This window comes from Mesoplodon densirostris, chromosome 8, assembly GCF_025265405.1.
Source record: "Mesoplodon densirostris isolate mMesDen1 chromosome 8, mMesDen1 primary haplotype, whole genome shotgun sequence".
Taxonomy (NCBI): Eukaryota; Metazoa; Chordata; class Mammalia; order Artiodactyla; family Ziphiidae; genus Mesoplodon; species Mesoplodon densirostris.
The window spans coordinates 92,627,181-92,653,266 of NC_082668.1; the positions used below are offsets into that span (position 1 = coordinate 92,627,181).

The 26,086-nt window shown below is 38.1% G+C and overlaps 1 protein-coding gene across 1 annotated transcript in view; it reads right to left on the reverse strand.

Annotated features, from left to right (window-relative positions):
• Nucleotides 1–10,255: 10,255 nt before the first annotated feature.
• The window catches only part of GPR155 (G protein-coupled receptor 155), a 43,445-nt gene continuing 27,614 nt past the window's right edge, over nt 10,256–26,086 (reverse strand). The window contains exons 11-16 of the mRNA XM_060106905.1: nt 24,922–25,026; nt 22,183–22,319; nt 20,573–20,668; nt 17,977–18,041; nt 16,644–16,781; nt 10,256–12,185 (exon numbers count right to left, since the gene is read on the reverse strand). Coding sequence (XP_059962888.1) covers nt 11,894–12,185; nt 16,644–16,781; nt 17,977–18,041; nt 20,573–20,668; nt 22,183–22,319; nt 24,922–25,026 — 833 coding nt within the window. The 3' untranslated portion in view covers nt 10,256–11,893. The remainder of the gene's footprint in view (nt 12,186–16,643; nt 16,782–17,976; nt 18,042–20,572; nt 20,669–22,182; nt 22,320–24,921; nt 25,027–26,086) is intronic.

Below are 26,086 nucleotides of genomic sequence, written 5' to 3' on the forward strand. Positions count from 1 at the left end.
CATGTGCAGGTTTTTGTGTAGACATGGTTTCAAGTCATTTGGGTAAATACCCAGAACATGAGTGTTGGATGGTGTGGTTAGAGTATGTTTAGTTTTATAAGAAACTGCAAAACTGTCTTCTAAAGTGACTACTGTACCATTTTGCTTTCCTACCAGCAGTCAATGAGAGTTCCTATTGTTCCACATCCTCGCCAACATTTGTTGTTGTCAGTGTTCTGGATTTGGGCCATTCTAATAGGTATGTAGTAGTATCTCATTGTTTTAATTTGCATTTCCTTAATGACATATGATGCAAAGCACCTCTTAATATGCTTATTTGCCATCTATATTATCTTCTTTGGTGAGGAATCTGTTCAGATCTTTTGCTCATTTTAAAAAATCAAGTTGTTAATTTTCCTATCGTGTCTAAAACTGTAAAGAGTCAATGAGATAAGTCCCAGTCCTTAACAACTATCAACAAGATCCTGCCAATCTGCCCCATCTATATCTTATTATGCTTTGTTTTTTTAAAGTTTCTATTCTGCTCTTTCAATTCCTTGAATGTGCTGAGTTCCTTCATCATGACTGTACCCTCTGCTTGCACCATTCATTTCATGTGCTTTTTATATAAGTAGTTCTTTCCATCCTTTAGAGTTTTGCTGAAACATGACTTCCTCAGGGAAGTTTTCCCCACTTAAGATCAAGCCTCTTGATACATACTCTGAGAGCCACATGTGATCCTGATCACAAGTGTAATTAAATGTTTCACATCTGTCTCTCACAGCAGAAGCAGCTTTATGAGAATAAGAACCATATTTTTTCCCACTGTTGTGTGCTTAATGTTCAACATTATGTCTGGCACAAGTTAGATGCTCAATAAACATTTAAATTAACATTCAAGGACTGATGGAGAGAATTTACACAGTTCTCTTCTCGGCTTGTGAAGTTGAGAAAATTAGCTAGACAATCTATCTGTACAACTTGATAGCCTTTTATAAGGCTGAGGTCAACCTGTTCCCTTTTTCCATATTCAAAATAGGAATAATAACTCCCCAGATAAAGATAAGGATTATTATATTTATAAAACAGCCAATTAATTTATAAAACATTTTGGGAGGCTTTCACTCTATAAATCCAATATGGTATTGGGCTTTGGTACTTCAGTGAGTAATTAATACCTTGTGGAATATTTTAGAAAAGTTAAGGTTTTCTTAAATTTCATGTGTTTCTTAAGAGTAAAAAATAGAGTAGCTGGGGCTTCCCTGGTGGCGCAGTGGTTGAGGGTCCGCCTGCCAATGCAGGGGACATGGGTTCATGCTCCAGTCCAGGAAGATCCCACACGCCGCGGAGCGGCTGGGCCCGTGAGCCATGGCTACTGAGCCTGCGCATCCGGAGCCTGTGCTCTGCAATGAGAGAGGCCGCAACAGTGAGAGGCCCGTGTACCACAAAAAATATATATATACATATAGTAGCTGGGGGGACCTTCAAGATGGTGGAGGAGTGAGATGTGGAGATCACCTTCCTCCCCACAAATACAGCAGAAATACATCTACATGTGGAACAACTCCTACAGAACACCTACTGAATGCTGGCAGAAGACCTCAGACTTCCCAAAAGGCAAGAAACTACCCACGTACCTGGGTAGGGCAAAAGAAAAAAGAAAAAAGAGAGAAAAGAATGGGAATGGGACCTGCACCTCTGGGAGGGAGCTGTGAAGGAGGAAAAGTTTCCACACACTAGGAAGCCCCTTTGCAGGCGGAGACTGCGGGGGGCGGAGTGGGGAGCTTCGGAGCCGTGGAGGAGAGTGCAGCAACAAGGGTGCAGAGGGCAAAGCGGAGAGATTCCCGCACTAGGATCAGTGCCGACCAGCACTCGTGAGCCTGAGAGGCTTGTCTGCTCACCCGCTGGGGGGTGGGTGTGGGGGCTGGGAGCTGATGCTCCAGCTTTGGAGGTCGGATCCCAGGGAGAGGACTGGGGTTGGCTGCATGAACACAGCCTGAAGGGGGCTAGTGCACCACAGCTAGCCGGGAGGGAGTCCGGGAAAAAGTCTGGAACTGCCTAAGAGGAAAGAGACCATTCTTTTGGGGTGTGCAAGGAAAGGGGATTCAGAGCACCACCTAAACGAGCTCCAGAGACGGGCGCGAGCCGTGGCTATCAGCATGGACATCAGAGACGGACATGAAACGCTAAGGCTACCAAGAAGCCTCTGTGCAAGCACAGGTCACTATCCACACCTCCCCTCCTGGGAGCCTGTGCAGCTTGCCACTGCCAGGGTCCCGTGATCCAGGGACAACTTCCCTGGGAGAACAGTGTGCCTCAGGCTGTTGCAACATCACGCCAGCCTCTGCCGCTGCAGGCTCACCCCGCATTCCATACCCCTCCCTCCCCCTGGCCTGAGTGAGCCAGAGCCCCCTAATCAGCTGCTACTTTAACCCCATCCTGTATGGGTGGGAACAGACGCCCTCAGGCGACCTACATGCAGAGGTGGGGCCAAATCCAAAGCTGAACCCCAGGAGCTGTGCAAACAAAGAAGAGAAAGGGAAATCTCTCCCAGCAGCCTCAGGAGCAGCAGATTAAATCTCCACAATCAACTTGATGTATGCTGCATCTGTGGAATACCTGAATAGACAATGAATCATCCCAAAATTGAGGAGGTGGACTTTGGGAGCAACTGAAGTCCTGGGGTTTGCTTTCTGCATCTAATTTATTTCTGGTTTTATGTTTATCTTAGTTTAGTATTTAGACCTTATTATCATTGGTAGATTTGTTTACTGATTTGGTTACTCTCTTCTTTTTTTAAAAAAAATATATTTTTTTCCTTTTTCTCTTTTTGTGAGTGTGTATGTGTATGCTTTTTGTGTGATTTTGTCTGTATACATTTGCTTTTACCATTTGTGCTAGAGTTCTGTCTGGTATTTTTTTGTTTTTTTGGGGTTTTTTTGGTATAGTTTTTAAGCACTTTTTATCATTGGTGGATTTGTTTTTAGGTTTGGTTGCTCTCTTCTTTCTTTTTTTATTACTTTTTAATAATTTTTTAAATTTTAATAACTTGATTTTTATTTTACTTTTTTCTTTCTTTCTCTCTTCCTTCCTTCCTTTCTCTCTCTCTCTCTCTCTCTCTCTCTCTCTCTCTTTCTTTCTTTTTTTCTTCTCCCTTTTCTTCTGAGCCGTGTGGCTGACAGGGTTTTGGTGCTCCAGCCAGGTGTCAGGCCGGAGCCTCTGAGTCGGGAGAGAGACCTTCTGGCTCCAAGTAATATCAAATGGCGAAAGATCTCCCAGAGATCTCCATCTCAACACTAAAACCCAGCTCCACTCAACGACCAGCCAAACAACTAGCAAGACAGGAACACAACCCCACTCATTAGCAGAGAGGCTGCCTAAAATCATAATAAGGTCACAGATAGCCCCAAACACACCACCAGACGTGGTCCTGCCCACCAGAAAGACAAGTCCAGCCTCATCCACCAGAACACAGGCACCAGTCCCCTCCACCAGAGAGCCTGCACAACCCACTGAACCAACCTTACCCACTGGGGGCAGACACCAAAAACAATGGGAACTATGAACCTGCAACCTGCGAAAAGGAGACCCCAAACACAGTTAGTTAAGCAAAATGAGAAGACAGAAGTACACAGCAGACGAAGGAGCAAGGTAAAAACCCACCAGACCAAACAAATGAAGAGGAAATAGGCAGTCTACCTGAAAAAGAATTCAGAGTAATGATAGTAAAGATGACCCCAAATCTTGGAAATAGAATGGAGAAAATATAAGAAACGTTTAACAAGGACCTAGAAGAATTAAGAGCAAACAAACAATGATGAACAACACAATAAATGAAATTAAAAATTCTCTAGAAGGAATCAGTAGCAGAATAACTGAGGCAGAATAACGGATAAGTGACCTAGAAGATAAAATAGTGGAAATAACTACCACAGAGCAGAATAAAGAAAAAAGAATGAAAAGAATTGAGGACAGGGCTTCCCTGGTGGCGCAGTGGTTGGGAGTCCGCCTGCCAATGCAGGGGACGCGGGTTCGTGCCCCGATCCCGGAGGATCCCGCATGCCGCGGAGCAGCTGGGCCCGAGAGCCATGGCCGCGGAGCCTGTGTGTCCGGAGCCTGTGCTCCGCAACGGGAGAGGCCACAGCAGTGAGAGGCCCGCGTACAGCAAAAAAAAAAAAAAAAAAAAAGAATTGAGGACAGTCTCAGAGACCTCTGGGACAACATTTAATGCACCAACATTCAAATTATAGGGGTCCCAGAAGAAGAAGAGAAAAAGAAAGGGACTAAGAAAATATTTGAGATTGTAGTTGAAAACTTCCCTAATATGGGGAAGGAAATAGTCAATAAACTCCAGGAAGTTCAGAGAGTCCCATACAGGATAAATCCAGGGAGAAACATGCCAAGACACATATTAATCAAACTATCAAAAATTAAATACAAAGAAAAAATATTAAAAGCAGCAAGGGAAAAGCAACAAATAATATACAGGGAAATCCCCATAAGGTTAACAGCTGATCTTTCAGCAGAAACTCTGCAAGCCAGAAGAGCGTGGCAGGACATATTGAAAGTGATGAAAGGGAAAAACCTACAACCAAGATTACTTTGCCCAGCAAGAATGTCATTCGGATTTGATGGAGAAATTAAAACCTTTACAGACAAGCAAAAGCTAAGAGAATTCAGCACCACCAACCAGCTTTACAACAAATGCTAAAGAAACTTCTCCAGGCAGGAAACACAAGAGAAGGAAAAGACCTACAATAACAAAACCAAAACAATTAAGAAAATGGTAATAGGAACATACATATCAATAATTACCTTAAATGTAAATGGATTAAATGCTCCAACCAAAAGCATAGACTGGCTGAATGGATACAAAAACAAGACCTGTATATATGCTGTCTACAAGAGACCCACTTCAGACCTAGGGACACATACAGACTGAAAGTGAGGGGATGGGAAAAGATATTCCATGCGAATGGAAATCAAAAGAAAGCTGGAGTAGCAATTCTCATATCAGACAAAGTAGACTTTAAAATAAAGACTATTACAAGAGACAAAGAAGGACACTACCTAATGATCAAAGGATGAATCCAAGAAGAAGATAAAACAATTGTAAATATTTATGCACCCAACATAGGAGCACCTCAGTACCTAAGGCAAATGCTAACAGCCATAAAAGGGGAAATCGACAGTAACACAATCATAGTAGGGGACTTTAACAACCCACTTTCACCAATAGATCATCCAAAATGAAAATAAATAAGGAAACACAAGCTTTAAATGATACATTAAACAAGATGAACTTAAGTGATATTTATAGGACATTCCATCCAAAAACAACAGAATACACTTTCTTTTCAAGTGCTCATGGAACATTCTCCAGGACAGATCATATCTTGGGTCACAAACCAAGCCTTGGTACATTTAAGAAAATTGAAATCATATCAAGCATCTTTTCCAACCACAGTGCTATGAGACTAGATGTCAATTACAGGAACAAAGTCTGAAAAAAATACAAACACATGCAGGCTAAATAATACAGTACGAAATAACCAAGAGATCACTGAAGAAATCAAAGAGGAAATCAAAAAACACATAGAAACAAATGACAGTGAAAACATGACAACCCAAAACCTGTGGGGTGCAACAAAAGTAGTTCTAAGAGGGAAGTTTATAGCAATACAGTCCTACCTCAAGAAACAAGAAACACCCCAAGGAAACAACTTAACCTTACACCTAGAGCAATTAGAGAAAGAAGAACAAAAAAACCCCAAAGTTAGCAGAAGGAAAGAAATCACGAAGATTAAGTCAGAAATAAAAAGAAATGAAGGAAACGATAGCAAAGATCAATAAAACTAAAAGCTGGTTCTTTGAGAAGATAAACAAAATTGATAAACCATTAGCCAGAGTCATCAAGAAAAAACAGGAGAAGACCCAATAGAATTAGAAATGAAAAGGAAGTAACAACCGACACTGCAGAAATACAAAGGATCATGAGAGATTACTACAAGCAAACATATGACAATAAAATGGACAACCTGGAAGAAATGGACAAATTCTTAGAAAAGCACAACCTTCCAAGACTGAACCAGGAAGATACAGAAAATATAAACAGACCAATCACAAGCACTATTGAAACTGTGATTAAACATCTTCCAACAAACAAAAGACCAGGACCAGATGGCTTCACAGGCGAATTCTATCAAACATTTAGAGAAGAGCTAACACATATCCTCCTCAAACCCTTCCAAAATATAGCAGAGGGAGGAACACTCCCAAAATCATTCTATGAGGCCACCATCACCCTGATACCAACACCAAAGATTTCACAAAAAAAAGAAAACTACAGGCCAATATCACTGATGAACATAGATGCAAATATCCTCAACAAAATACTAGCAAACAGAATCTAACAGCACGTTAAAAGGATCATACACCATGATCAAGTGGGGTTTATCCCAGGAATGCAAGGATTCTTCAATATACACAAATCAATCAATGTGATACACCATATTAACAAATTGAAGGAGAAAAACCATATGATAATCTCAAGAGATGCAAAAAAAGCTTTTGACAAAATTCAACACCGATTTATGATAAAAACCCTCCTGAAAGTAGGCACAGAGGGAACTTACCTCAACATAATAAAGGCCATATATGACAAACCCACAGCCAACATCATTCTCAATGGTGAAAAACTGAAACCATTTCCTCTAAGATCAGGAACAAGACAAGGTTGCCCACTCTCACCACTCTTATTCAACATAGTTTTGGAATTTTTAGCCACATCAATCAGAGAAGAAAAATAAATAAAAGGAATCCAAATTGGAAAAGAAGAAGTAAAACTGTCACTGTTTGCAGATGACATGATACTATACATAGAGTATCCTAAAGATGCTACCAGAAAACTACTAGAGCTAATCAATGAATTTGGTAAAGTTGCAGGATACAAAATTAATGCACATAAATCTCTTGCATTCCTATACACTAATGATGGAAAATCTTAAAGAGAAATTAAGGAAACACTCCCATTTACCACTGCAACAAAAAGAATAAAATACCTAGGAATAAACCTAAGGAGACAAAAGACCTGTATGCAGAAAACTATAAGACACTGATGAAAGAAATTAAAGATGATACAAACAGATGGAGAGATATACCATGTTCTTGGACTGTTAGAATCAACATTGTGAAAATGACTATACTACCCAAAGTAATCTACAGATTCAATGCAATCCCTATCAAACTACCAATGGCATTTTTCACAGAACTAGAACAAAAAATTGCACAATTTGTATGGAAACACAGAAGACCCCGAATAGCCAAAGCAATCTTGAGAAAGAAAAATGGAGCTGGAGGAATCAGGCTCCCAGACTTCAGACTATACTACAAAGCTATAGTAATCAAGACAATATGGTACTGGCACAAAAACAGAAATATAGATCAATGGAGCAGGATAGAAAGCCCAGAGATAAACCCACGCACATATGGTCACCTTATCTTTGATAAAGGTGGCAAGAATATACAATGAAGAAAAGACAGCCTCTTCAATAAGTGGTGCTGGGAAAACTGGACAGCTACATGTAAAAGAATGAAATTAGAACACTCCCTAACACCATACACAAAAGTAAACTCAAAATGGATTCAAGACCCAAATGTAAGGCCAGAGGACACAAAACTCTTAGAGGAAAACATAGGCAGGACACTCTATGACATAAATCACAGCAAGATCCTTTTTGACCCACCTCCTAGAGAAATGGAAATAGAAACAAAAGTAAACAAATGGGACCTAATGAAACTTAAAAGCTTTTGCACAGCAAAGGAAACCATAAACAAGACAAAAGGACAACCGTCAGAATGGGAGAAAATATTTGCAAATGAAGCAACTGACAATGGATTAATCTCCAAAATTTACAAGCAGCTCATGCAGCTCAATATCAAAAACACAAACAACCCAATCCCAAAATGGGCAGGACACCTAAATAGACATTTCTCCAAAGAAGATATACAGATTGCCCACCAACACATGAAAGGATGGTCAATATCACTAATCATTAGAGAAATGCAAATCAAAACTACAATGAGGTATCACCTCACACCGGTCAGAATGGCCATCATCAAAAAATCTACAAACAATAAATGCTGGAGAGGGTGTGGAAAAAAGGAACCCTCTTGCACTGTTGGTGGGAATGTAAATTGATACAGCCACTACGGAGAAGAGTATGGAGGTTCCTTTAAAAACTAAAAATAGAACTACCATACGACCCAGCAATCCCACTACTGGGCATATACCCTGAGAAGACCATAATTCAAAAAGAGTCATGTACCACAGTGTTCATTGCAGCTCTATTTACAATAGCCAGGACATGGAAGCAACCTAAGTGTCCATTGACAGATGAATGGATAAAGAAGATGTGGCACATATATACAATGGAATATTACTCAGCCATAATAAAAAGAAACAAAACTGAGTTATTTGTAGTGAGGTGGATGGACCTAGAGTGTGTCATACAGAGTGAAGTAAGGCAGAAAGAGAAAAACAAATACTGTATGCTAACACATATATATGTAATCTAAAAAAAAAAAAGTTCTGAAGAACCTAGGAGCAGGAGAGGAATAAAGACGCAGATGTAGAGAATGGACTTGAGGACACAGGGAGGGGGAATGGTAAGCTGGGATGAAGTGAGAGAGTGGCATGGACATATATACACTACCAAATGTAAAATAGCTAGTGGGAAGCAGCTGCATAGCACTGGGAGTTCAGCTCAGTGCTTTGTGTCCACGTAGAAGGGTGGGATAGGGAGGGTGGGAGGGAGACACAAGAGGGAGGAGATATGGGGATATATGTATATGTACAGCTGATTCACTTTGTTATAATGCAGAAACTAACACACCACTGTAGAGCAATTATACTCCAATAAAGATGTTAAAAATTATAATAACAGTTGATAAAAATAAATATTAGAGTAACAGGAAAAGAGAGGTTTGGTCATAAAATGAGGTTAGCTAATATTTAATAAGCTCATGGTTCCCTAAGGTGTGCCAGGCTCTTTATGAAAGTTACTAGATTTAATAAAGGTGTTAAAACTATGGCAAAAAAAAAGTAGCTGAAATTTAAGGGGTTTTTTAGTCAATCCTTAGATGATGTGGTTTATTACTTACTATTACATAATAAACCAAGGGAATAATCTAATAAACTGAGTGTTTTAGAGAAAGCTAGTTTGATCTTTTATGAAAACATCCATTTACATATTAATTTTTAATAAAAAAATTGCCCTAGAAATAATTATGCAGTCTAGAATTTTGGAAATCTAGTTCCTATTTGTAAAATTTGCTCCAAAATATGTTCAACAGGGTTAGTGTTTTTCTCTTTTTAATTGATTTTAGGCTTTTATCATAACAATTGTAGAAATTTATCATCCCATCTTTTTCTGAAAAATGGTGGTAACATTTCTGATCTGAACTGTTTCCAACCATAACTCATCACTTCACTACCTAGTTTAGTGATCTAAAGTAATTTAATATTTTACATGATATGAGGTATGATGGGACAAAAACTAAGAGCTGTATTCTAGTGCATAGCAAATGTAACATAATAGTTTCACATTATTTTTTGCTTTTAGAAGCTGACTGATCATTAATTGTTATTCCTAAAATGCCAAGCACAGTTTACCTTATTCTAAAAATACTGAAATTTAAATACAAGTTAGGCATGGAATTACTCATTGAGAACAAAGAAAAAGAACAATTGACCATGCTGAAGATTGGTGTAAAAGGGGTAGATTTTTTTTTTTTTTTGCGGTACGCGGGCCTCTCACTGTTGTGGCCTCTCCCATTGCGGAGCACAGGCTCTGGACGTGCAGGCTCAGCGGCCATGGCTCACGGGCCCCACCGCTCTGCGGCATGTGGGATCTTCCCGGACCGGGGCACGAACCCGCGTCCCTTGCATTGGCAGGCTGATTCCCAACCACTGCACCACCAGGGAAGCCCAAAGGGGTAGATTTTAATCAAAACAGTATTGGATAATTTTCTCATCTGTGACCCTGCATATTAAAAATTATGAAATATGTGAGGACTGTAACATCATATTGACTCGTGAATAAAATGTGTTTACTGAGTGCATAATTGGGCAAGGCCTTGTGCACAAATCCCATAGGGTCATGAAGAATAGAATAATCTCAGGAGACCCATTTAAGGAAACATTGAAAACCTATACAAAAGATCTCTCTAATGGCTTCTGCATTATTCAGATTACTCAAAGAAAAGACGTTGGCAATGCAAGTTAAAATAGATATTTTATTGAGAAACCTGCTTTGTCAGTGAGTGAGTAAAAGTTACAAATACTTTTATTTAATAAAATTAGCATATCCTTAATTCTAAAAACATCTCTTAGAAGCTTTCATTATCTGTAACTGCAGACCATTCTGAGTCAGGGTTTTCTTTTAGTGTCTTCCATGGAAAAAGATGCTGCCAATTCCTGTCATGCAAATAACAGAACATGTGTAGTATGACTTGTTCACAAGCAAAACAAATTCCCCACTTGAGTTTCAGTTTCTTGCATGCATATGAATTAATATCTTTATTGCTGTAACTATAAAATTCTCCTGGTACAGCAATGAGGCTTTATGCTTACTCCTGAGGATTCTAAGAGTTATAATAATGTGGTCATATATATATTTTTAAGTTATGTAGCAGACAGTTCTGCTGAAAAACCCCATTCCCTAGTTATAACTTAAAATTGGTATAGGTTAATACTACACACTAATGTGCAATTTACTTGTTAAGTACACTAGGCTTCCATGCAGGTTTTTTTTTTTTAATTACATTTTTGTTGCATTAAAAGAGCAATGATTTAACCCTATAAATTATTTTCTAAATGGCTTTTACGTATAAGACACTAAAACTATGAGACAAATAAATATTTGAAACAGTTTTAAATAAGTTAAACCAGTACTAACAGCTAATAATTAAGTAGAGGGCAACATTTAGTAATTTTCAAATTTATAAATTTTTATACATGGACACTTAAAAAAACTAAATTATAAATGTAAAAATAGGATGTTAGGCATAGAATTTTAAAATTTTGGCTTGAATTACACAGTTTTTTCTTCTCTTTAACTGCAGGGAATAAGGTAATAGGTAATAAGGTAATCGCTGTCCTGCACAGAGATGCTTTGTGCAAACACCAGAAATGATATATCACACAGCAATAATTTTGCTGATAAATTTAAATGGATCTGCTCAAATTATTACTTTTAGTACAAAAGCTAAAGGTTAGACTATACTTCTGTTGATGAATTTTAGAGATAATAATATTTATGGAGGTTCTTATTTCCCTCCTAATGGCACAGATTAGTACGTTGGATAGAAAAGCAAGAGGAGATGAAGCACTTATTTTTTTAAAAAGTGCTTCTAGTTTTTAATGAGTACTATTTTTCAAGGGAATGGAAAAATAGAATAAGAAGGCCTCTCATAAGAATCAATGAAATTTTTTTTAGGAAGTGCTATCAATAAGTGCAAACTGGTCATAATTTAAGGTCCATATCCTCCCAACAGCTGCCAAATTCAGCAATTTGAAAGAATAGTAAATTGGATATTGATTTTGAAATTACAGCACACAACTGCAGGAAGCAATGTTTTAAAATATTGGCATAGTTTATAGTAATTATTATATTCATTATCAGAACTTTAAATTTTGATTTGTTTCTCTTTTTTCTAAGTCAATTTCCTGTGTGTTTTACATACACATGAAATCACAGAATATTAAGCATGGGGTGGGAACATGTCTTGTCAAATTTTACAGAAGAGGCAACTGAGGCTCAGAGAGGTTGTGATTTGCCCAAGGTCCCCTAACTAATAAGTAACAGATCTGGGGCTAGAATATGACTCCATGTGGGCTTGTCTCCTTTATAACTTAGGTCTTAAGGGATGGGGATGAATGCTCAATTTCTTTGTATGTTTCCTGTTGGGGAATGTTTGCATTAATAGCAGGAGGACTCTGTTCAGGACTCTTTTGAAGAAATCTGTAAAACAAGTACTCATCCCGAAATTCATAATTGTTGGTGATATGTTGGATGACTCCCCCTTGCACCAGTTTGTCTCCGTATATGACAGCTTCACCACGGTCGGAGGCAAGGCCAACTTCAATAAGCCAGTTCACCAGGTCACAGCCACAGAAGGTCCCAGCAGAAGTCTTTGCACCACACCTGTATGTCAAAGGAATGATTCACCCATATGCTCTGTAAATCTGGTATCAGCACTGCATGATGGAGGACAAGCAAGGAAAAATAGAAGGAGACAGGGAAAGACAGCATGACAGTTAAAAGGTGGCAGGGATGGAACTATTCTGAATATAAAGGGTTTGTTAAATTACCTGAACCTAGAAAGACCCACCAGAGAAAAGCAAAATAGGCCAATAATGCTTGTGAAAACAGAAACAGTTAAACAAAAAAAAATGACTTAGGTAATGTAAGTGCATCAACAAAGGAATATTCTTTTTATAGTAGATGGTCTTTTATGATCAGATGCATTCTGTAGATAGCAATTATATATTTTATAAATTATACTCAGTTAAAATAAATAATTTGTTTCAGGAGCATTAAATAATATTTTTGCAAGCTCTTAAGAAGTGACAACTTTTGGGCTTCCCTGGTGGCGCAGTGGTTGAGAGTCTGCCTGCCGATGCAGGGGACACGGGTTCGAGCCCTGGTCTGGGAGGATCCCACATGCCGCAGAGCGACTAGGCCCGTGAGCCACAACTGCTGAGCCTGCGCGTCTGGAGCCTGTGCTCCGCAACAGGAGAGGCCGCAATAGTGAGAGGCCCGCGCACCGCGATGAAGAGTGGTACCCACTTGCCACAACTAGGGGAAGCCATCGCACAGAAACGAAGACCCAACACAGCAAAAATTAATTAATTAATTAATAAACTCCTACCCCCAACATCTAAAAAAAAAAAAAAGAAAAATCTCCCCCTTATTAAAAAAAAAAAAAAAAAGAAGTGACAACTTTTACTAAATTACTGAAATCAAACATTTTATTTTCTGCTTATCACAATACCTTTCTTCATGCCCTGAGCAAGATAATCTTACTGATATGTTAGGAATTTGCTCCATTAAGAAGCAGGCAGGGCTTCCCTGGTGGCACAGTGGTTAAGAATCTGCCTGCCAATGCAGGGGACACGGGTTCCAGCCCTGGTCCGGGAAGATCCCACATGCCGTGGAGCAACTAAGCCCATGAGCCACAACTACTGAGCCTGTGCTCTAGAGCCCACGAGCCACAACTACTGAAGCTGCGTGCCACAGCTACTGAAGCCTGCGCGCCTAGAGCCCGTGCTCCGCAACAAGAGAAGCCACCGCAGTGAGAAGCCTGCACACTGCAATGAAGAGTAGCCCCTGCTTGCCGCAACTAGAGAAAACCCACGCTCAACAACGAAGACCCAACGCAGCCCAAAATAAAAAAAATTAAAAAAGAATGACTATTGGGGGCTTCCCTGGTGGCGCAGTGGTTGAGAGTCCGCCTGCCGATGCAGGGGACACGGGTTCGTGCCCTGGTCCGGGAAGATCCCACATGCCGCGGAGCGGCTGGGCCTGTGAGCCATGGCCGCCGAGCCTGCGCGTCAGGAGCCTGTGCTCCACAATGGGAGAGGCCACAACAGTGAGAGGCCTGCGTACCGCAAAAAAAAAAAAAAAAAAAAGAATGACTATTAAAAAAAAAAGAAGCAGGCAAAGGGTGAGATCTGTCTTGCTATAAATCTAAGATTTTTTTTCCACAGTTGTTGACTATATTCCCCACATTGTACATTTCACCCCTGTGATTCATCTATTTTACAACTGGAAGTCTGTACCTCTTAATCTCCATCACCTATTTCTTTCTTCCCCCCAACCTCCTCCCCTCTGGCAACCACTTGTTTGTTCTCTGTATCTATGACTCTGTTTCTGTTTTGTTATGTCTGTTCATTTGTTTTGTTTTTTTAGATTCCACATATAAGCGAAAGCATACAGTGTTTGTCTTTCTCTGTCTGACTTATTTCACTTAGTATATTGCCCTCTAGGTCCATCCACCTTGTCGCAGATGGCAGGATTTCATTCTTTTTTGTGGCTGGGTGATATTCCATTGTATATATATACCCCATCTTCTTTATCCATTCATCTACTGAGGGACACTTAGGTTTCTTCTATATGTTGCCTATTGTAAATAATACTGCAGTGAACAAAAGGGAGCACATATCTTTTCTAATTAGTGTTTTTATTTTCTTTGGGTCAATACTCAGGAGTGGAATTGCTGGATCATATGGTACTATTTTTTAATTTTTTGAGGAATTTCCATAAGATTCCTCAGATTTTTTTTTTGTTTTTTTTGGCCATGCTGCATGGCTTGTGGGATCTTAGTTCCCAGACCAGGGGTTAAACCCACACCCCCTGCACTGGAAGTGCGGAGTCTTTTTTTAAAAAATAAATTTATTTATTTTACTTATTTATTTTTGACGCATTGGGTCTTCATTGCTGCAGGCGGGCTTTCTCTAGTTGCGGCGAGTGGGGGCTACTCTACGTTGCAGTGCGCGGGCCTCTCATTGCAGGGGCTTCTCTTGTTGCGGAGCACAGGCTCTGGGCATGTGGGCTTCAGTAATTGTGGCACATGGGCTCAGTAGTTGTGGCTCACGGGCTCTAGAGCGCAGGCTCAGTAGTTGTGGCGCACAGGCTTAGTTGCTCCGTGGCATGTGGGATCTTCCCGGACCAGGGCTCAAACCCGTGTCCCCTGCATTGGCAGGCGGATTCTTAACCATTGCACCACCAGGGAAGCCCCAGTGTGGAGTCTTCATCACTGGACTGCCAGGGAAATCCCAGATTCCTCAGATTTTAAAAACTTTTGAAAATAAATCTGCTTCTTAGTTATTTAAAATTTGTCTTCCTAATGCAAATGTGAGGGTGCCTCAGGTATGAACGAAAAAACAAGGGAAAAAGAAATGTAAACAAACTAAGTAGATTCTGTTCATTTTTATACAAGTATGCAATAGACAACATGAATCTGTCCACAAGCATTAGTTAAGCTGCAAAACCTAAAGTGCTTGACAATAGGAAACAGTGGATGAATATCAGGATGAAATGAGAAATAGGTGACAAAAATTTTAAAGCATTTAACCACAAATGAATGTACATTAGCGTTTCATATAAAAATTAGAAAAGAGGTTAATATACATGAAAAAATTTCTCAAGTACACAAAATCACAATATTGTAACATCAGTATTTTACTTAGTAATAGGATATCTTAATTTATGCTTTGCAACTACAAACATCACTTTAAACAAAAGCCTGAATGTTACACCCGGAGTCTGAGCCTTTTTCCTCCTTGTTGATTTTAAATTTATAGCCCTACACCTTCTAATCCAGACACCAACTGATTAATATTTGCTTCCTGATGACTGATCAGGCAGCTACAGCCACAGCCCACCGAGTTGTGCAGAGTGGCAAAGGATTAGCCACTATGCAGGATGCAGAGCAGTACCATCACCAGCCTGTGCCCATTTGCCATCTGGGACGGAGGCAGCCTGACAGCGCTGCAAATGGCAAAGAGCTATGCCAGTCGGCAATCACAGTGGGCCTGGAGGAGGTGACACAGAGTTCCTTTTTTTTTTTTAATTTTAAAAAGCAATTTTAAATTGTTGAAACTATCCATAGATGGTACTTTGAAATAATTGTGTTTGGGCCTTTAAGGGTAGGAAACTAATTTTTTTTCATAGCTTACCATTTCCAGAAACTGGGCTAGGCACATCATATAGACTTTGTTATATAAGGCAAACAACCCCAAGAGCCAGGTATTTTAAAGAAGAGGAAAGCTAAGGTTTGGAGACTGAAACTTGCCCAATGTCACAGAGCTAATAAGTGGCAGATCCAGTAATTGAGTTCTAGTATTAGTCCCCACCCAGTGAGTCCCCTTTCCACGAGCTATACCAGGATATCTCCAGTTATAATGAAATATAGTGGCATAATATTTGTAAATATCCTGAATGGTAATTTTCATAAATTTTCAATTTTTCAGTTATAGACATAAAAGTATTCTTAATATCATGTTTTGGTTTTTTCTCTTTTTTTGACAACCAAAAATACTGGCACTAAAACATTTGTTTATTCTTTTCCTGCTGTATACTCCATACAGGATTAGAAGAATAAATATGCTGTCACCTACTGAAGATGAGGACTTGAGGTGAAAAATAAGCAGCAGAATTAATTAAGAGATAGAAATTTCATTTCATTTTCTTAACAATATCATTAGTAATATGAAATAGCATATTACTAGCATACCCCTAGGAGATGGGGAATATAAAATCACTTCTAAATACAATGTATCTCAAAGGTTTTTGAGAGGTACTAATGGCCAACATGAAGTGAATGTTCATATTCTGCTACATTTTGGTTCATTCTAAAGTTTTCATGTTTTACATGGAAATCAGAAGTTATATGGCATTTAAAAATGTAAAGATCAAAGTGTTATGGCTCTTATATATGCTGTTTCTTAAACCATAAACTGACCCATAGCTATTTTAACTTTTATGTGTATATGTGTTATTGAAAATAACAATAATAAAGTTAGTCACAAGCACATTACTTAGCTTATTACAAACCAAAATTAATCATCTAAAATATAATTATCTAAAAGCTGTACTTACCTTCTTTCCTTCACAATTTTTTGGATACAGAGGTCACGGTGATAATGGATAAACTGTTGACAGGTCATTTTTATTTCCTCAGGAACAGAAGAATCCCTATTTTCTGCTGTTTCTTTATTGTTCCATAGGAATTCAAGTCTAAAAACCAAAATTTAAGGATGCAATTTTTAAGGAAAGAAAAGCCCTGAGAGAGAGCCCCTTCTTGCTTATCACCCCATCAACATGGCTGTTCCAAAACTGTCACTCACCACAGCTGTCATCTACAACACCCAGACATCCTTAGTCTCTGAAGCAGAAACATATTTAACCTGCATTTGGTGGCTGGGGTGGGGGACTTGAACATTTTATAAACCCTCCAGACATGTTGGACCCATTTCAGTAACTACCAAAAAATGAAGTTTCTCATTCTACATTCTACTGTTTTAAAACTCAAAAATAATGTACTGAGATCAAGCATATTATTTAATCATTTTCCAATTTCGCTACCAGAGAGACAAGCAGTGGGACCTGGAGTACAAAACAATTCTGTTTTGCCAGCCCAGACAATAGATCTGTTGACTCTTTTAACCAATCAACATTATAAAGCTAATAACTAAGTGCAGTGACTTTCCTATTACGCTTTTCTTCTTTCATGAAAGGACTGTGACCCTAGCAACTATATTTTAATGATGATGGAAAAAAGAGAAGGAGGAACAGGGACCTTTTACTGGGCACTTTTTATATAGGCAGTAGGATAAATTCCACTAGCACTTCTAGTTTCTACTAATTTTGACTTTGAAAACAAACGAGGAAGTACGGATTCACCCCTCTACCTCCGCCACTTCCTCCCACCCCCAAGGTGAAGTGTTCTCATTTAATTATTTTTCATAAAGAAATCCCTGATCTGAATTCAAAGAAACTCCTCACCAAGTTAATTAAAAAAATTGAAATTTAGAAAGAAGAAAACTTGAGTTTTCTATAAATTGTCGGTTTGACAGAAAGAGAAATCCTGTTGTCAAACGAGAAAGACAACCAAATATAGACCTTTGGGGGCACATCACCTACTATTTCCATTTCTAAATACGTTTTCAAGTTTCATTTTACTTTATGTAGTTAATGGCATAGATAGAAGTCAGTATCCATCAATTCCTGTTAAAATACAAATTAAAATGTTGGATTAATGACAGCTCTTCTGTCATTTTCTCTGCAATTATTTACAACAAATATGTGAATCAACAGATAACCTTTCTGTGGTTTCCTAGTAGTTTCTAAAGGTTTAAAAATATAAGTATCTTAATAGAATGGCTTTGTCATCACCTTTACAGTTACAGCTTTATTTCAAAACTAAAAGTACCTTCTTTTGAAAGGTAGGATGATTAAATGTTTGTCCAATCCAAAGATGCCAAAGGAAATAAATCCCTATGGAAGAAAAAAGAGTTGTATTTTATGAGTTCTAAAATAAATTTTAAGACAGAGAAATGATGGAAGCCAAAATATTTAGTGTTTGGGTAAGTAAACCTCTAGTGATTAGGGCAACATTTTAAACAGAACACACAGGTAGGACCTCTAAAGTTCAGTGCCTGATGGCAGGTACAGTCAATCCTCTGTATCCACAGATTCCACATCCATGGATTTAACCTACCGTGGATTGAAAATATTTGGGAAAGAAATTCCAGAAAGTTCCAAAAAGCAAAACTTGAATTTGCCGCATAGTGGCAATATTTACATAGCAATTAAGGTGATGTAACTAACCTAGAGATGATTTAAAATATACAAGAGGACATGCATAGGTCATATGCAAATACTGTGCCATTTTATATGAAGGACTTGAGTATCCATGGATTTTAGTACCTGAGGGGTGTCCTGGAACCAGTCCCCCTCGGATACTGAGGGATGATTGTATGGTCCTTGGCTACCTCTTCCCAATCATCTTTCCTACTAATTATAATGGGTGAAAAAAGTGAGTGCTGAACAACCACATTGGCAAGCTACCTTACTGGAGAAAAATGAAAACATTTAAGGGCTATATGACTTTTTTCCCCTTTCTAAAAAGAAAATATCTCCCATTATGCTTAAGTACTTCTTTATTATTTTTCTGTTAAAACTTCAGAAATTATAGAGTTAACAAGTGCTATATGTTCTGATTATAATGAAGTAACTGAAAAAAATGTATGTGAAATGAAATTGGCTAGTGTTTAGGGAAAGGGTTTCAAGAATTTGGGAGTGATGAGGCAAACTAGCACCAGATATTAGCCACGTATCAGGACAATCAGGACTGCCTTGGAGAGATGGGAGGCTGGGAACTGCCATCTGTCAGGCACAGTGGGGTAAGGATTTTAGAGCAGGTTGGTGTGGGTGGGATGGAAAATGCAATGACATGAAGGACCTACCTGTCTTCACCTCAAATTATAAACCACCTAAAGGGAATGATCTTACTACCACAACTCCCCAAGAGAAAAATGGAATGGGAGCAGGTTTTGTATCTGTCTCCCTCCTTTGAAGCACTTCAGCCATAAGCTGTGGGGACAATATTTCAAATGCAACATTCCTGGCATTAGCTTCTGTTTGCGAAGCTTTGTCAGTCCCAGTCCTGGGATGGCTCAGCTTGGAGTGGGCTTTCTGAATGCAAAATGCTGAGTAAGACTAAGATTTTCAACCTAGTATTTTATAGTTCTTGGGTACAAAATCAAATCTTGAACAGTATCACAGAGTGAAGTGGGCACCAAGTAGCCCTGGGATGCTCATGTCTGTCTATAATAAACTGATAAGTCACTTGTCTGTCTAAATATAGCCATTTTTGCTCCCATAATAAAGGCAAAGCAAACTGGAAATATTTCAAGAAATTAACGTTAGGCAAAAACTTGCAAGAGCGTCTACTGATATGTTAACTAACTCACATGGCCAATTATTTCAGGTTTGATAGGCAAGCGCAATGATTTCAAGTACTGTATTTTTTTCAACCTGATACTTAATCTTGGGACTAAAATTCTCTAATTAAAAAGTAAGGGATGTGGTTAAGACTTCGCCTTCCAGTGTAGGGAGTGCAGGCTTGATCCCTGGTCTGGGAGCTAGGATCCCACATGCCTCATGGCCAAGGGACCAAGACATGGAACAGAAGCAATATTGTAACAAATTCAATAAAGACTTTAAAAAAAATGGTGCACATCAAAAAAAAAAAAAAAGGGATTGAAGACAATAAAAATTTTTAATTTTCACATCAAAATATTTTCCCAATATCTAAAATATCATTTACCCTTAAATATCCATTTTAATAGTGACATAAACAAAGACAACAGCACCTATCATATTAGTTCTTCATGGAATTTTAATTTCTAATTTTTAAACTGGGGGTGACAAGTCTACTTTGCAGATATTCTTGTGATGTTTAAATGAAATAATTAATGTAAAATGCTTTAAAATGTTTGGCATATAGTAAACTCTCAAGGAATGGTATCTACTATCCCTGATCAAATTTTATTTATATACCGCATGATTTTTTTTAAAGGATTTAAGTACCTATAGTTCAAGAAACATCAAAATGTAAATGAAATGATGTGCATTAAAATAAGTTGCTAAAGTAAAGGCTCAGAGAAGTTAAGTCATTTTCCCAAAGTAACTTATTAAGGCCACAACAAAGTTTAAAAAGAACTTGGAACATCTTGTCCCTGCTAAATTATCATTCTTTATCTCAAAACCAAAGCAAAAAACTATTTGGTATTTCTGATTGAAACACTCAGTGTGCATTCTGATGACTTTAACCAATATAATAATTCATCTCTACTAGGAGATAGGCAGCAGCTGTCAGCTGTCACGCATACCAGCAGCTGGCAAACAAACTAAACCCTTTTGATTTAAAAGAAAACAACAAAATCCGTACCATCCCCCACCACCACCACCATCAAACCATCCAGGAAAACAAAAACCCCTCAAAGTTCTCAGTAAATAAATACCTGGCCAAAGTTAAACACAGCACAGAAAAACTGTAACTCAACATATAGTCTCCCAGGCTCTTGGTTGAATAGCCACCATAAACAACTGGAAAGATTCTGTAAAGGAAGGAGAAAATAGTACTTTAAAATGAAACAAGCTGATCATTTCTCTCTATCCAGAACATAGTACAATAACTTATCTACTTAATAATTAGGAAGAAAAGGACTAAAGGGAAAAACACCAAGAGAATATAGACGCTTTGTCTTTCAAACAAGAGGTTTCAACCTCTCTTCTTGACAGATGTCATTCAAGCAGCATCTATTCTGATCAGAGTTGAAGCAAGAAGACATGAGCCATAATACAGAAGCTTACATAATACATCAGGACTTCGACTAGCCGAAGACAGGTCTGATTTTAAAATTAGTTTTACAGTGAAAACAATCACATCACCGAGCAGCAATTCTTGGCTGCATTTCTTACTTTTTGATTTTTGTTCTTAAACAGCAGTTAAAATGGTGCTGGCTGATATGATTCTATGTAATGAGCATCCCAGTTTGGAAAGGGTAAGGGGGTTTCTTCATGGGTTATATGGTCCATCTCCCATCGCTAGGCAAGTTACACTTGAACTATCACGAAGAAGTATATAATAACTGGTAATTCACTAAAGAGGACATAGAACTAATTTTTAAAAAAACCCTTTAGTAATCAAAGAAATGCATTTAAAAAATGAAGTGCTATATTTCACTTATAAAATTATCAAATAAAATATTTATAATATTCAATGTTGGTGAGAGTACTTTACAAACGTATACTACTCCTTTGGAAAACAACTTAGTAGAATGCATCCAAAGGCACAAAAATATTTATACTCTTTGATCCAGGCTTCCCAACTTTGAGAATCTATCATAAGGAAATATATTTCATGGAGATGTTTATTAGAGCATTCTGAAAAACTAGGAATGATCCATAGATCCATAAGGAAGTGGTTGAGTGAATTATAATGCTTCTCCTCTATGGTTTATTGAGGAGCCATTTAAAGTAATGGTTATGAACACTTTGCAGCAACATGAAAATGCTTGACATAAGTCACAAAGCAGGACATAAATCTGAATGTATTATTAGAACCATGAAAAATGTATTAAAAAAGAGAAGGCAGTAGTAGGATGGATATTTTTCCTCTTTTCTCTGTTTTGTAAGTATCCATTGTATGAAGTGGTTATGTTATTTTCATAATGTAAAATTATTTCTAAAGGTTTATTTATCTGAGGACTATCTTCTGAGAGACCATGTAGTCATTTATCCACAGAAGTCAGTCAAGGAATATGTTAGAGGTAAGTGGTTCTGTACACATCATGGAGATGCCTGGTTTTACCCCAAATTCTAGGTTCAAGGCATAGGATGGGTAAGTATTCTAAGCAAAATAAGCCATTGAAGCACTTAGGCAACAGAGTAATGTGAATTATTCATTCTCTTTTCCCCAAAAAAACATTTAGCTCAAGATTAGGATTCAGATGGTTGGAACTGCCACCCCCCTGTGAAGGAGCAACTAAGTTTCTCCAGATGCCTGAAAAAAACCTTTGCCAAACATTTAAAGAAATGGCCCCAAAACAAAATCAGAAGAAACATTTACAGCAAACAGGCCAATAATGAGAAGTAAACACAGAAACACATGTCGAGTCAGTTGCTGGTCTCCACTCTGTAGATACTGCTCCTCTTCCTGGACTAATATGCAGCTCTGGGAGTTACAGCGACTCACACAATGTTCATCTACAAAACAGTAAGTACAATAATTTGTAATCAGAGCTTTTTATCTGAATGCATTTTAAATTCATAATGACTTCCTAAACAAACCACCACATATGCACATTCAGCTCAGAATCAGTATTTTATTTTAGTTGAAATCCAAGGAAGTCTCCTTCATGTTGTTTTAGGAGAGTTCTACTTGTAGAATCTTCTTATCCCCCCAAAATACAAGTAGTACGCAATAGTTCTCTTCTACATTATTTAACAATGTAACACACACACACACACACTATTTTAAGGCTAAATTAATAACTCAAGTTTCACCTGTGATAAATCTACACCTTGGGGTAATATGGTAAAGATGTAAAACTCTACACCTTGGTGTAAACAGGTCACGAATACCCTATGTGGGCTAAGAGCAAAACAAATTTACCACTACCACTTGCCTTTCATTAAAGAGTTTAATATGTGCCTTAGAAAAGACCTTTAAGGAACCAAACAAAAAATATTATACACTTTGTTCTGTTCGCCTATGGAACCAAGTCCAAATCACAACATGACTCTTCTCTGGCCTAAAAGAGAAGTGAGGGGCCTTTCACAAGAAACCTTTATTCTCCCACCTCAGCTCCACTACCTCTAAGGCATCAAATGCAGGGGAAAACATTTTTACAAAATCGATGCTAGTCTAACATACAGTCTTATTACAAAAAGTCAGAGATGAAAAAACACAACTTTACAGCTCTTACCTTTAAGCGAACAAAAATTTATATCTCCTAAAGCCTCTTCTTAGAAAAGAACATATACAACCATTAAATATGGTCTGGCACAATAGCTAATGGCCTAGGTGAATATTCACAATAAAAGTAGGTTAAAAGTAAAAAGTAAAAGGAAACTAGGCCGCCAAACAGTTTCTATAGTATGATCCTATTTTATATCAATTATTTGGGTACATATTGGTGTAGAAAAATTCTAGCAGTATATATAATAAACCTGGTCTTAAAACATTATGTAGAAGTATTATAAAAATGGATAAAAATAAATTTTACTATCTTTTATTTGCCTTTTTTACACATTGCGATATTTATTTTGCCTTTGTGGTGTGTCAGTGTTTTGGCGACAAGGGATTAAACTCTAAAAATCGTTAAACTCTAAAAATTCTCATTTGTCCATGGTTTGATTTCCTTTAGACTTTATTTCAGGCTTAGGAATGGTACTAAATTATGTGGGCAGATGAAGTCCTTATATGATGGCTCTCATTCTATATAATTTTTGTAAAATATGATCAGAAAATCTAAGAAGCCCCTATAATTAAAAAAATTTTTCAGGAATCAGCATTATTAATGGAGAAATGATAGATAAGCAAATTGTAAGGGGATTTTGGGGGGGGTAAAAAAAGTTGTTGAATCAAATCACATGTTGAGTTTGCTAATGGACTTTACTATTAGGTATATTGTATAGGGAAGAAAAAGCAAGGAGCAAACCCTTGGGAATTCTGATGTAAAGAATTTTAGAAAAGGGGCACACAAAACTTGAAACACATGTAACTGAGTGCCAAGAGGGGTTTCCTATTGAAAGTCAGTGAAGGCTCAACATCTGATGTATTTTTACTTCTTTCTATGGAAATATGAATTCTACTATTTAAGATTCATTCCTAGCCAGCAGAAAGCAGTCAAGTATAAATCCCGCCTGAATAATAACAACAACTACTGCTGCTGCTACTATGTTTAATAAGCATTTAGTTTGTATACCACTCACTGTGCTAAGTGATTTGCACACATCATTTCTTATAATCCTCACAACATTTCTTATATAAAAACATAATGATAGCAAAACAGTTGACATACGCTCCATCATAAAGAGGACTTTTTAGGGTTTCCCTTTCTACTTTGATTAAAAATAAGCATGATCAACTGAAGGTACATTGCAATTTCACATAAATGTATTCAGTTGCCTTAAATAATTTGAAATTCAGACCATAAATGTGATTTAGTCTCTTAGTCTATATGCCAAAAGGTTATTACTTGTAAAGATTTTTCTTATTTTATAAGAAAGGGCATATTTTAAAGCACATGGATTCAAAATGTAATTAAGCACTAACTAATTAGTCCTGGCCCTGAGGGAATGGAGTGGGGGAAAAGTCTCAGCTTCTAAAACAAGAGCCCCCAAAAAATAATGGTCCTTAGGGCAAACTTCTTGGAATTATCACTTGGGTTAAATTTATTGGAAAATTTCCACGCAAATTAAAAATCAGTACCCTATGTATGCACAATTATTATACTATTTGTACTTTCTTTGAGAATATTCTCAAACAGTAGCTTCTATAGAAATTCTATATAGAGTTCTTTTAAGGCATAAGAATAAGGAATCTTTTGTTCCTTAGGCCCATCCTCATAGCCCAGATGCACTTACTTTTCTTTCTTTCTTCTTTTTTATACATATTTTTATTATTTTTTATTGGAGTATAATTGCTTTACAATGATGTGTTAGTCTCTGCTGTACAATGAAGTGAATCAGCTATATGTATATATACATCCCCTCCCTCTTGGACCTCCCTCCTACCCACCCCATCCCACACATCTAGGTCGTCACAGAGCACCGAGCTGAGCTCCCTGCCAGAGGCACTTACTTTCCTCAAACGAGGGAGTCACATACCCACTGGTGCTTATGTTTGCTACTGGTTCTGTGGATGGGCAGCATAATTCACCATTTCCCATGGAGCAGGAGCAGCAACCTATATAGACAAAATAACATGTGAGGGGAGAGTCCAAGCACAACAGGAATGGACAACATGAAGAGATGCCAAGTAAAACAAACCAAACCCCCCAAAACCAAACCAAACCAAACCAAACTCATTCATACACACACACAAATTTTCCATACAGCCACATTGTATGGGTATCTATCAAAAAGTATTCAGGGGCTTCCCTGGTGGCGCAGTGGTTGAGAGTCCGCCTGCTGATGCGGGGGACGCGGGTTCGTGCCCGGTCCGGGAAGATCCCACATGCTGCGGAGCGGCTGGGCCCGTGAGCCACGGCCACTGAGCCTGCGCATCCGGAGCCTGTGCTCCGCAACGGGAGAGGCCAAAACAGTGAGAGGCCCGCGTACCGCAAAAAAAAAAAAAAAAAAAAAAAAAAAAAAAAAAAAAAAAAAAATTCAAATGTGCTTATACAGAAGCTAACATTTAAAGAGTGGCAGACTAAGGATCAGTCTTTTACATATTGTCTCTTCTTTGTATGAGACAAGGAAAATGTTTTTGTTTGTTTGTTCTCCAGCTGATATCTTTTTTTGGACCGTCAGGGAATTCCCATAATTAATTAATTTTTTTTTAAGGAAAATGTTTTTATCCATGCTGTTTTATTAGTTTCCACTGTGCTTTTGGAAATAAGAATTTGACCACTTTCCTAAAATACAGCTTTGATTTCATCTCTCCTTGAAAACATGCACTAATGCTCTATTGCTAACTGCAGCTATTTCAAACTCCTTAGCCTGAATTTGAAAGCTCTCTAGGACTCCGCCCCCTCCCCCTATCCAACCACTCCCACTATTCAACAAAGGCCCTTCCCTTCTTTCAGGACAATTCTCTAGTTGTCCTCCACAAACTTCACGTTTGAGTCTCCCGGCCTAGTTTGACATAGATTTCATCCAAACCCTCTCCTCCTCTAAGTTTAGCTCAAAACTCACTTCTTTCAAGAACATGTTTCCTACTAGTTTAGACGATGCAGTAAAAGCAGTTGTATTCTTTTTTTATTTTTAGATATATACTGCTGAAAGTCTCTTGCTGGTTTATAGGT